General features: G+C 41.9%; 1 protein-coding gene across 3 annotated transcripts in view; it reads right to left on the bottom strand.

The window, feature by feature from the left end:
* Positions 1 to 12,999, bottom strand: part of PDS5A (PDS5 cohesin associated factor A) — a 141,190-nt gene extending 128,191 nt beyond the window's left edge. Inside the window, exons 1-2 of one of the 3 annotated variants that reach the window (XM_045474986.1) lie at positions 12,488 to 12,999; positions 11,458 to 11,635 (exon numbers count right to left, since the gene is read on the bottom strand). In XM_045474986.1, coding sequence (XP_045330942.1) covers positions 11,458 to 11,595 — 138 coding nt within the window. In that variant the 5' untranslated portion in view covers positions 11,596 to 11,635; positions 12,488 to 12,999. Of the gene's footprint in view, positions 1 to 11,457; positions 11,636 to 12,277; positions 12,372 to 12,451 lie in introns of those variants that run through there. The other 2 variants (XM_045474983.1, XM_045474984.1) reach the window with 2 other exon arrangements.
* Between the last annotated feature and the right edge of the window lie 429 nt (positions 13,000 to 13,428).

The raw sequence follows: 13,428 nt of genomic DNA, 5'->3' as shown, positions 1-13,428 counted from the left end.
GACAGCAATAGTATGTTATAATTTTAAAAACCTGATATGACCTAAAATAAATGAATATAATAAACAAAATTATTTAACATTACTCCCAAGATATCTAAAATCAATTTCATTTTATTACTGCCTGATGATTTCTACCACTTTTTTCAAAGCAATTTAGGTACATGCTTCAAGAAGAAAACCAATTTCTAAACTTCTGCCAAAAAGAAACTAGTCTTCTTATACATGCTCACTCATCCTTTAAACATTTTTATTCAATGATTTTCTTTCTGTACAATGAAAAATTTACCTCTATTTATTTTATAATGTCTAGATGAAGGATATTTAATTCAGACATTTGAAATTATAGGACAATTACACATTGCCACTGAACTTACTTTTCAAGTATTAAACTTAATAATTTGGCATCAATTTATTATTAACATTTGAGGACATGAGCTAAGTGAAATAAACCAGTCACAAAAAGACAAATACTGTGTGATTGTACTTATATGAGGGATCTAAAGCAGTCAAACTCTTACAAACAGAAAACAGAATGATGGTTGCCAGGGGCTGAGGGGGAAAGGAGTTAAGTGGGTACAGAGTTCCAGTTTTGCAAGATGAAAAAGTTACAGAAATCTGTTGTACTAACAATGTGCACATGGAAGGGGCAGAGGGAGGCACACAAAAAATGCACAGGGGCACCTCTTGATTTTGGCTCAGGTCATAATCTCACAGTTCGTAGGTTCGAGCCCCAGGTCCGGCTCTGCACTGACAGTGCGGAACTTGCTAAGGGTTCTCTCTCCCTCCCCCTCTCTCTGCCCCTCGCTTGCTTTCTCTCTCTCAAAATAAATATATATATATTTTAAATGCACATAGTTAACGATGCTGTACTGTGGACTTAAAAATGATTAAGATGATAAATTTTATGTTATGTGTTTTTCAGTACAATAAGGAAAAATCAAGCAAAGATTACATTTATCAGTGGAAATAAAGAGTTAAGTTATATATGTATGTATAAAAATTGAATACAAACAGGGGCACCTGGGTGGCTCAGTCAGTTGAACAGGAGATTCTTGATTTCGGCTCCGGTCACAATCCCAAGGTCACGGGATTGACACTTGCATCAGGCTCTAAAGATTCTCTTTCCCTTTCCCTCTCCCTCTGCCCCCTCCCTCTGCCCCCTCCCCTGTGTTCTCTCTCTCCTAAAATAAAAACTGAATACAAACAGAAACCAAGTGTATATATATATAAAACTGATAACATAATCATACAAAAGAATTCAAATTCAAGTAACTAATAAATATGGTACTCTGTACAACCCTAGGGGGACAAAAAAAAAACTGCAAAAAAATCTTGCAAGGGATACTGGTATAGCACTGAATTTTTTCTTGAGCTTAGATTAGGGTAGTACAAAGAAAACAAATTTATCAAAGTTAAGGGAAAACAGGGTTTATACTGTAGGAAAAGGATGATACAAATAGGAAATGGAGGGGTGCCTGGGTGGCTCAGTTGGTTAAGCATCTGACTTCATCTCAGGTCATGATCTCATACTCTGAGTTCAAGCCCCACGTTGGGCTCTGTGCTGACACCTCAGAGACTGAAACCTGCTTCAGATTCTGTGTCTCCCTCTCTCTGTGCCCCTCCCCTGCTCGTGCTCTCTCTCTCTCTCAAAAATAAACAAACATTAAAAAAAATTAAAAAAAAAAAAAAAACAACAAATAGGAAATGGAGAAGTTTAAGAAAAACCACAGTGCTGGGTTTTGTTTTTTTTTTTCTTTTTTAAGTAAGCCCTGCGCCCAAGGTGGGGCTTGAACTCACAATCCCAAGATCAAAAGTTGCATGCTCTAAGGGTGCCTGGATGGCTCAGTTGGTTAAGCACCCAATTTTAGCTCAGGGTCATATCTCATGGTTCATCAGTTTGAGCCCCCCATCAGGCTCCACACTGGCAGTGCAGAGCCTACTTGGGACTCTCTCTCCCCCGCCTCCCCTGCTCACTCTCTCTCTCTCTCTCTGCTTCTCCCCTACTTACACGTGTGCTCTCTCAAAATGAATAAACTTAAAAAAAAAAAAGTTGCATGCTCTATAACTCTTCCAGCCAAGTGCCCCTGCAGTGTTGGATTTTAATTAAACAGAATGAATACATGGTTTAAAGTATTTATGTACATTTCTTAGGTCTACACACTGAAAGGACATGGATAAATTAAATCCTACTACCAATGTGAACATGATGCCAATGCCGAGACCTTGGTTTATAAACACCACTCTCTACTGAAAATGGAAATAGGCCTCTCTGGAAAAAATGAGCTATCCAAATCTGGGGCAAGAAAGCACAAGGTGAACAACTTGTACCAGGAAAAAAAAAAAAAAGGAGTGCTGAAAGACTCAGAGAGACATGTCAAAAAGATACTAGATGTTTCAAAAGGACACCAAAGCCAGCATGCTCATTTTGGGATAATTTGTCTCTCAAAGAGAATAAAGATAGCAATATATTATAATGCATTGAATGAAGAATCCATGACTATTTTTTTTTAATATTTAATGTTTATTTATTTATTTTGAGAGAGAAACAGCAAGAAAGAGAAAGAGAGAGAGAGAGAGAGAGAGACACTGTGGGGGAGGGAGAGAGAGAATCTCAAGCAGGCCCCACATTGTCAGTACAGAACCTGATGCAGGGCTCAATCTCATGAACCATGAGATTATAACCTGAGCTGAAATCAAGAGTTGGACATTTGACGGACTGAGCCAGCCAGGAGCCCTTATGAGTAATTAAAGGGGAGTGGGGGCAGGCTCTTCTCTACAGATGTAGAAGGAATGATAGAATCTACATATGTAGAAGGAGTGATAGAGTCAAAAAAGGTGACATTTTATAACAACCAAAGTAGATGCTAAATCAGATAAGTAATTGCTCGAAAACAAATCAAACTGCCACCTTAAACATTCCTTATTAATTGCAAAGTGGGGAAAGGTACATTTACAATGTAAAGAGTTGACCAACTGTAACCAAGTGATCAAATTTAGCATAAACCAACTGGATAAAATGACATTTTACACCTCCTGATGATGCAACTAACTATACATTACCACTTGCGTGGTAAAGTACTTGCTAAAAAAAGTTCAACCTGAATCTAAGCATGAGGCAATGAGACAAAAATAGACTATGGAACTCCTATAAGGCAAATGCTTCAAAAATGTCACATCGTAAATAACTCTCCCCTCCAAAAACAGTGACAGAACTTTCTAGATTAAAGTAGACTAAAGAAACATTACAAATGCAAATGATCCTATACTGAAATTTGGATGGAGGAAAAAACCCAACTCTTAAAAAGTCATTTTTAGGGCAACTGGGAGAATTTTATTATGGATAGTATAACAGATAACTGTACCAATTTGAGTGTGATAATGATCATTATTCTAAGAAGAATGCTGAAACATTCACAGGCAGAATGTCATGATTTCTGCAGGTAGCTCTCAAACAAAAAGTGTAGGTTGTCTTCCTCTGGGTGCGTGTATATGGAGAAACATAAAAGCAAACAAAAGTAACAAAATGTTAACAATTGGTAAATCTAAGTGAAGGGATATGGGTGTTGAAGGTACAATTTTTTCCAACTCTCCAGAAGTCTGAAATGTCTCAAAATAAAAAGTTGAGGTAAATCTTTTTCTTTTTAAAAAGAGAAAGAGAGAGCCAAGTGGGGGAGAGCGGTAGAGGGAGAAAGAGAATCTTAAGCAGGCTCCATGCTCAGTGCAGAGTCCAACCTGGGGCGCAATTCCATGACCCTGGGATCATGACCTGAGCCAAAATCAAAAGTGGGACAATCAACCAACGAAGCAACCCAGGCACCCCCCAAAAAAGTTGAGATAATTCTTTTTAGATAATTCCTAAAAAGGGGGTAGCACTGGAAAAATCATCATCATAATTAGGCAGAAATACTCTCTAGTAAAAATTCAAATAATAAAAGAAACAGAATTTTAAGATCAAATCATGAGACTCTCCCATAATTTTTCTCTAACTAGCACATATAAAATTTTTTAATTTTTAAAAATGTTTTATTTATTTTTGAGAGAGAACGTGAGCATGGGAGGGGCAGAGAGAGGGGGAAACAGAGAATCTAAAGCAGGCTTGGCACCGTCAGTGCAAAGCCCAATGTGGGGCTCAAACTCAAGAACCGTGAGATCATGACCTGAGCTGAAGTCAGATACTCAACCAACTGAGCCACCCAGGTGCTCCCCATTTATTAAAAAAAAAAACAAAAAGAAAACAATTCTTACAAATTTTTCCTACAGTATTTAAAATAAACTTTACAGGGGCGCCTGGGTGGCGCAGTCGGTTGAGCGTCCGACTTCAGCCAGGTCACGATCTCGCGGTCCGTGAGTTCGAGCCCCACGTCGGGCTCTGGGCTGATGGCTCAGAGCCTGGAGCCTGTTTCCGATTCTGTGTCTCCCTCTCTCTCTGCCCCTCCCCTGTTCATGCTCTGTCTCTCTCTGTCCCAAAAATAAACGTTGAAAAAAAAAAAAAAATTTAAAAAAAATAAAAATAAAAAAATAAAAAAAAATAAAATAAACTTTACAAATTTAGCAAGTTGGCTGCAGATATATACTACTGTTTTTGAAATTAAGTGTTTTTCAAATTTACGAATACAGCTACAAAGTTTGTAGTTAGCATACTCTAATTTGTCATAAGAGCTCCTGTGGTAGATTAAAGATGGCTACAAATTCCTTTCTTCTTCCATTGAGAAGCAATCATTTTTTCTCCTATTGAACGTAGATTGGGCCACAACTACTTTAACCATTAAAGTAAGGTAGACATGACATTGCCAGTTCTGAACCAAGCCTTTAAAAAGTACCGGCAACTTCCTCCACAGTGTCTTAGAGCCCTGAAACCAGGCAGAGAAGCCCAAAGATTACATCATAGATAGGAAAAAAGAGCACAGCTGAGTTCAGCCTTACAGCTGTTCCTTCCAAGGCACCAACTGTTTGAGAAGTCAGTGTGGATCTTCTAGACCAGTCTAGACACCAGCTGAATACTACTGAATGAGCACAGTAAGCAATGTAGAGAAGAATAATCAAGCTAAGCCAATACTTACCCAAATTCCTGATTCACAAAATTGTTAACAAGAAAATTTGCTCACAGATGTCAAAAGGTAGAAGCAACCCAAGTGTCCACAAATGAATAAACAAAAGTGGTTTCATACATACACACACACAGACACACACATGTACACAGTGGAATATTATCCAGCCTTAAAAAGTAAATTCTGATACATACAATGTGGATGAACTTTGAAGACATTATCCTAAGTGAAATAAGCTAGTCACAAAAGGACAATATTGTATGATTCTTATACTAGGCTCTTAAGAGTAGTCAAATTCAGAGACACAAAGTAGAAAGGTGGTTGTCTAAGCTGGGGGAAGGGGGAATTAAGGAGTTACTGTTTAATAGATACAAAATTTCAGTTAGGGTACATGAAAAAGTTTTGAAGATGGACGGTAGTGATCCATCTTCATTGATGGTAGTGAACCATCACATTGATGGTTATACAACAATGTGAATGTGCTTGTTACCACAAAACTGTACTCTTAAAAATGACTGAAATGATAAAATTTATGTTATATTTATTTTGTCCCCCGCCCCTTACTTGCTCTTGTAAACACTAGGTTTGGGGTGTTTGTTACACAGCAGCAAATGATCAGAATAGTTCCTCTATGCAAATGGAAGTCTAAAATAAGAACTGTGCTACAGTTAGTATTACTTCACAAATACACATTGGCTATATTTTAAGGGTTCATTTTAAGAAATCTTGCCTATTTTTTTAAATATTTATTTACTGATTTTAAGAGAGAGCAAGTGCACAAGCAGGGAAGGAGGAGAGGGAGAGAAGGAGAGAGAGAATCCCAAGCAGGCTCTTTGCTATCAGCACAGAGCTTGATATGGATCTCGATCTCACAAATGGTGAGATCATGACCTGAGCCGAAATCAAAGGAGTCAGACACTTAACTGACTGAGCCACCAGGCACCCTGCCTATTTAATTTTTTAATTTCTTAGCAGAATCTTTTGCATTAAAACAAATATTAAAATATGATATATGGACAGAACTGAGACTAGAAGTTACATACTGAATTATATGTAAAATTAGCATCCTATGTGGCATTTAGGAATGAATAAAATTCTTTCATGGAAGTGAAAATAATTATAACCAAAGTATGTATTTCTGGGGTCCACCTGAAGGAAAAGAAAGGAAAAGATTTCATGGCCTTCCTGCCTCTAATCTATTCCTCCCCTCTCCCAAACTACATTTGATGACAAAAGAGTGATGCTCTACCTTAATCAAGCACTCTATATCCTAATTCCTAACTATATCAAACAAGGCATACTACAGAAAGCAAACGTGAGAGTGTGGGGCAGAGGGCAATTGTGGACACATAGAGGAAAGTGACAGAAAAATACAAAAACACAGAAATAACAGCTGGTGGGAGAAAAATGGGGGACATATTCACAACAATAAAACCCTATTACTTAATCTTTCCTAATTCTTAGCACCAAAGTAATAAAAATTTTGATTTCTGTGAAAAAAAGAATATGGCAGATTTGGGTATGGAGTTAATAGCCAGAGAACCGTCTGGGGGTACTGAGCTCTTAAGACCAGGTAATAACAAATGGACATAAGAAACGATCTTTGGGGCAGCTGGCTGGCTCAGTCAGAGGAGCATATGACTCTTCGATCTTGGCACTGTGAGTAGAGGTTACTTAAATAAAAACATACATACTTAAAAAGAAAAAAGAAAAAAAAAGAAACAATCTTTAACCTGCCCACCCCTCTCTCTAAAAACCAAGCCTTATCAAGGACTTCCCATTTCCAAAAAAGCAAGTAATGAACAAAATGTGAATAGCATGTAGCTCTGTGGTAATACATGACATGAGACAGACTGCATATAACAAATTGTGGGCAGAAGCACTTAATGGAACTTTGTACAACACTGTTTATAGGTGTATTTGAATATGTTATAAAAGTTATCAGACATGACTGCTACATTAGTTTCAGAATCCTTAACTATATAGAAGGCAGGCCATTTGTGAACTATTGATCTTGATGCTTAATGTAACCTTAGTAGTAAGCTACCTGCTATCCTTTCTAACAGATAACTAACTTTTGTACAGCACATAATTGTACCATATGTAAGCAACAAAACTGTTCATATATTATTATTATTTTTTTAAGTAGGCTTCACACCCAATATGGGGCTTGAACTCACAACCCTGAGATCAAGAGTTGCATACTCTGAGGTGTCAGGTGGCTCAGTTGGTTAGGTATCTGACTTTGGCTCAGGTCATGATCTTACAGTTGGTGAGTTCAAGCCCTGCGTTGGGCTCTGTACTGACAGCTCAGAGCCTGGGCCCTGCTTTGGATTCTGTGTCTCCCTCTCTCTCTGCCTCTTCCCACCCCCCACCCCCCAATTCTGCCTCTCTCTGAAAAATAAAACATTAACAAAAAAAAAAAAAAAAAAAAAAAGAGTTGCATGCTCTACCAACTCAGCCAGCCAGGCAACCCTAAATAACAAAACTGTTAATGATCATTTTCAGCTTTCTGTAACTAGGGTTAGTCACAACATCTCAGACTCCATTTCTTCATCTGGAAAATCAGGACAAAACCAAATAACCTCTAAGCTACCTTTTGGTTCTAAAATTCTACATATCTACATTATCATCTCTGGTATATAATCTCAGATAAAAACTTGGTTGCCATTCACAATATTTTCAAACTATCCTATTTCATAAACAAAATTATTTCTCTATTCTATTACTATCTTTTCTAATCCAACATTCATTCACTGAACAAGTATCTGTTGGGCACCTATGTTCCAGGCATTAAATTTGGGAGTTGGCAGGGTATAAAACAGACATGGTCCTTGTATTCACAAAGATTACATATAAGTTGAGGAGACAAACCCAATACACATATGCATAAATGTATATCATAACTGTAATAAGTGATACGAAGGAATTAAAAAAATATGTAATGGGAAATCTAAGAGACCTCCTCTAAGAAGAACAAATGAGTGACAGAAGAACAAATGAATGACACATGAAGTTGAGACGGGTACACATATGGATCACATAATGTGGAATCAGTTTAGGCAGAAATGAACATGGCATGTACAAGGAAGTGACAGAAGGCCAGTGTGATTGGACATAAGAATATGTGAATTCCTTAGAAGCTGAAATTAAAACTTGTTTTTTTTTTCTTTTTTTTTTTTTTTGAGAGAGACAGAGAGAGAGAGCACATGTGCCAGCAAATGGGAGAGGGTGAGAGGGTGAGAGGGAGAGAGAGAGAATCTTAAACAGGCTCCACGCCCAGCGCATAGCTTGAAGCCCAAAGCAGGGCTCAATCTGACAGTGAGATTACGACCTGAGCCAAAATCAGAGTTGGATGCTTAAATGAGCCACCCACGCGCCCCTGAAATTAAAGTTTCTAATGTATCTAAGTGTTTTAGCAATTCCAAAGACCTACTCTAAGAACTACTTTCAAGAAAGTTTCAAAGCATCATAATACTTTCTAATGTTAAAAAAAAATGCTGTCCTACATCTTGCAAAACAGCAAATTAACTTAGACTCCTTTCTCTTTTCACTTTACCATTTTCAAATGCATAATAAAAATCACAACTTCTTAGTTCTACTCAGTTTAGATTCCTTTGAAGGAAATCAGCTATAAGAATGAAAATAAATATGATGCTATTGTTCTGGCTCTGCCATTTAGTTGCTCTATGACTGATCTTGGTGCATGTTACTTGGCCACTTTGGGCCGAATTTTCTCTTCTGTGAAATATGGGGAGTTCCAAAATTTCTTTAAACATCTTTGTAAGTCCACAATTACGGTTCTCTTGTAAAAATGCTTGTTCCATTCTTGAATACTGAAGAGAATGGACCAAACATCTCTGAATTCCACTGACCAAGATTTTACCTGCCTTTAAACCCTGTTTGTATTTATACAGCATTTGAACATTGTTGCTATAATAAAAAAAAACTACTGAATTTATAATACTGGTGCATAATGGTCTAATAAACACAAAAATTATCACAAATAGTTAAACACTGTTAAAAATCTCCACTTCCTATGAGACAGTACTACTTTAACCAACCAGGGATTCCTAGAAAGTACAAAGTCAAAACAGATTTAGAAAAACAGGGGAAAAACAAAATCATAAGACTGTTGAGAAAATTTTAAAAAAAATTTTAAGATTTTAATGTTTATTTACTTTTTTTGAGAGAGACAGAGTGTGAACAGGGCAGAGGCAGAGAGAAAGGGAGACACAGAATCCGAAGCAGGCTCCAGACTCTGAGCTGTAGCCTGACTTGGGGCTTGAACTCAAGAACCTGCAAGATTGTGACCTGAACCAAGAGTGGACATTTAACTGACTGAGCCACCCAGGCACCTAAGAAAAGCAAAATTTTAGCAGGATATTCAAAATGGTTCATATGTATGTTAATTTTAACTTCCACAAGAACTCATAAGAAATAGATATCCTAACCCAGGAGCACCTCAGTGGCTCAGTTGGTTGAGCATCGGACTTAGGCTCAGGTCATGATCTCACTGGTTGCTGGGTTTGAGCCCCATGCTGGGCTTTGTGCTGACAGCATGGAGCCCAAATTCTGTCTCCCTGCGTCTCTGCCCCTTCCCTGATCATGCTCACTCTGTCTCAAAAATACACTTTAAAAAGAAAAAAAAAAAAAGATATTCTAACCTAATGCTCATTGTAAACTTGGTCATATGCCCATTTATATAACAGTATTTCTGATAATCTACCTTCAAGCACAAAAGTACATATAGTTGTAACTCTTTTTTTTTTTTAATGTCTATTTATTTTTGAGAGAGAGAGAGAGACCGGGAGCGGGGGAGGGGGAGAGGGAGGGGGAGAGAGAGAGAGAGAGACAGACAGACAGACAGACAGACAGACAGACACAGAATCCGAAACAGGCTCCAGGCTCCGAGCAGTCAGCACAGAGCCCAACTTGGGGCTCGAACCCACAGACTGCAAGATCATGACGCAAGCCAAAGCCAGACGCTTGTGGTAACTCTTTTTAAACCAGATTATCCATCACCAGAAATCAAGATTTCAATATTCTTAATATGAAAATAAAAATTAAAAGATCTATACTTAACAGCTTTGTATTTCATAATTTTTCAGCATCTCCAAACATTCAATATAACCTTAAGGAGCAACAATGAAGCACCTCACTTCACATATACCTAGTATCAAGTTTATTTTAATGGAAGCTATTGTGTCCTCTTCCTTCCCAAGAGGCAACAAATTGCAGAATCTAATTAGATTTTAAAAACTAAGCTACAGGAATACTTTAAATATTCATTAAACACTCACAACATTGTAAACACTTACTAGGCACTACACTAAGCTCTAAGAACAAAGGGGCAAGATGATTCCCTAAAAATACACTTTACCAAGTTGCCCAAGATAGAAATACTATCAACATTGTTTCTTCCCTCACCTCCCACCAAGTCTAATTGATTTCTAAGTAGGAAACATTTCTTAGATCCTTCCCTACCTCTCTTCTCACTACCACAGCCCCACTTCAAGATTTCAACATCTTTCACCTACGTTCCTATTAACAGTTTCCTAGCAGGACTCCCTGCCTCAAATCTTTCCCTTTCCTTGCTCCAACCTAGCCCCAGTTGTGACAACCAAATGTCTCCAGGGTGGGAGTGGGGGTGGGGTGTCAAAGATGCCCTGGTTGAGAACCACTGCATCAAGTTGATCCCTTGACAAAAACAGCACTTATCTTGTAAGGCTGTGGGCAAAATCTATGTCTATGCAACAGAAAGCAAAAAAACTGACCAACCTAAGCTGAAACTTACAACTTTAATCTTAGGATCATCATGCTTTAAATAAGCTAACTTTATTAAAAAGAACTAAAATACTCTCTCTTGAAAACCCCTTTGAACATGTGGACCTAAATCATCACCTTACTTCAATTCTGAATTTTGAAGTCAGTACATTTTGTCAAAGTTTAACCATACTAAATACATATTTAAGTTTCTGGATATTAGAAAATTGTGACAATTTAATAAAATGCCCTTGTGATTAAATCAGTCTCCTTAGAAGCTGATGAAAACAGGAACTTTCCTAGGCAAACTATTGCCTACATATAAGGTTGTAATCTACTATGAACAGTATTCTCATAAATATTTCTAGAAAAAAGTTATAAAAACACTTAAATTCTTATGTTTGAAAAAACAGGCACACTCCTTTTAATTTCCCATAATGATTATGTCTCTACAGAACTTACTATTCAAAGATATAGCCAAGATAGAACAATACTTCTCGGAGAGAGTAAAAAAGGAGACTATAAGATACCTAAGAAAACCTGGTAGGTGACACTGTAAAGGCCAGGCCTAGCAGTGCAGTAACAGGAGAGAGCACCTCCCACCACAGAGGTCTAAGTGTGAACACTGTGTCCAGATGCTTACCTTCAGTCGCTTGATCATTTCATCCGTGGTGATCTTGTCGGTGATCTCCTTTACCCCCGGCGGGTAAGCGATCTTCCCATCTGCACTCACGACGCCACAGAGGGCAGTGGCAGGCTTGGGCTGCGCGGTGAAGTCCATCCTGGGGGACAACTTTTCTTTCACAGTCCTCTACCGGCCTCTATCGGTCAGAAAACAAAAGTTCAGCGAGAAAGGGGAGACTTTGTAACCTCTTTTTTCATTTCAAAAATCTCTAATCTGCAAAGGGCGCTTTCTCCAGGGAGGCCGGAGACTCGGCTGCGGCCCCGCCGCTCGATCCTCCCGGGCCTGGACCCTGGTGGCCGCCCCGCCGCCCCCACTCACGCGGGCCCCGCCAGCCCCGGACCCACGGGGCTCTCCAGCACCAGCCGCCGCGGCCGCGGGAAGCGCCAGGCAGCGCCAGGAGTTTCCCATTCCACCTTTCACAATGAAATCCACCCCCAAGCACCGAGGTCCGAAGTTTGGGATCCTCCCGAGCCTGGCGAGGCCCCCAAGGCTCCGGCTCGGTCGGAGAGAAACCCCGAGTCCCCGCCCGGTCGGTCCCCTCCGGGAAAGGAGACGCGAGGCCTATAGGGCTCGGCTTAGGCCGCAAAACTAGGGACCCAACCGGACCCACACGCTACGGCGGCTCCGGGAGACGAACGCCTTTGCCGGGCCGAGCTTCGGGACCCCGGGCGTCCCCGCCACGCTCTCGCCCCTCCCCTGTCCCGCGGGAGGGGAAAACAAGCCGCCCTCCACCCCAAACCCCACGCCAGGAAGCGGCTGACGCGGCTCTGCACTTCACATTTTGTTCCTTCAACTTCGGGTGAGGGACCCTGGCGGCTTCTCTCGGCTCCGACTGCTCGGCGCCGTCCGGCGCTGCCCAGGCCTTACTGGTACCTCCGGGCAGCCCCGCCGGGCCTAGGTCCCGCGCCCCCCCCCCCTCCGGTCTCCCCTTCCGTCCTCTCCCTCCACCAACCGAGGGCGGGAGCCGAGCCGCCGCCGCCGCCTTTACCTCCTCCTCCTCATGCGGGCGGAAGGTGCATCGAGCGCCCGGGCCTCTGTCAGGTGGTTGCGCCGCCGCCCCTCGTCGGGCTGCACACAAAGCGGCTCCGCGGGTCCCGCCGCCGCCGCCGCCCGCCCCGGAGCGGCGCTGGGGCTGGCGGTGCCGAGGAGGAGCAGCCGCCGCGGGGGGAGACGCGGGGCGACTGTGCGCTGGGCGGGGAGACACTGCCGCTCTCCGTCTGGCCGAGGAAGAGCAGCCTCAGAGAAGGCTCCTCCGGGAGCGTGTGCGCCTGTGTCCGCCCCGGACCCCCGCGGCCCGCCCGTCGGCACCTAGCGCCGGCCGGGTCCGCCGACCGGGACCCGGACGCCCCTTGCAGCGGCGCGCGCCCGGCCGTACGTGCCCCCGGGAGCCGGCGCTTCGCGCACACACCAGCCGGTCACGCGAGCGGTGCGAGAGCACGCGAGAGCAGGGAGCGCGCCTCGCTCCCTCCCCTTCCTCCGCCGGCCGTGCCTCCGCCTCCCTCGGGCCCCGGGCGGCCGCGCGCGGGGCGGACAGCGCCGCCACCCGGTTGGCGCCAAGACTTGCCGCGCCGAGCGCCTCTGGGAGGATTGAAACCAAAGGGCAAGCAGAGGAGGAGCCCCTGTGGCGGGAAGCGAACCCGGTCCCGGCGGTCCTGTAAGGGCACGAGGGACGAAAGGAGCTTTACGTTATGCCGTGGAGATGAGCTCATGACTTTTGGGGATCATGAGAGACTTGACGGAACTGGTTGAAAGACTGTTAATTACTCGGTGAAAATGAACGGATTTCCTCTCCAGGGACAGAAGATCTGCAAACTGAGGAAAAGTTTTACAATATGGCACAACATGAGCTACTCAGTCTTGTTTCTTCGGACAGTCACTGGAGTTTGCCCTCCCCTCTTTGGATTTCTAAAATTAATATTTTGAAAGTTG

The sequence above is a fragment of the Leopardus geoffroyi genome, chromosome B1 (genome assembly GCF_018350155.1).
Source record: "Leopardus geoffroyi isolate Oge1 chromosome B1, O.geoffroyi_Oge1_pat1.0, whole genome shotgun sequence".
Lineage (NCBI taxonomy): Eukaryota > Metazoa > Chordata > Mammalia > Carnivora > Felidae > Leopardus > Leopardus geoffroyi.
Note: the sequence above shows the minus strand (reverse complement) of the source record. Positions and strands in the feature narration are given on the sequence as shown.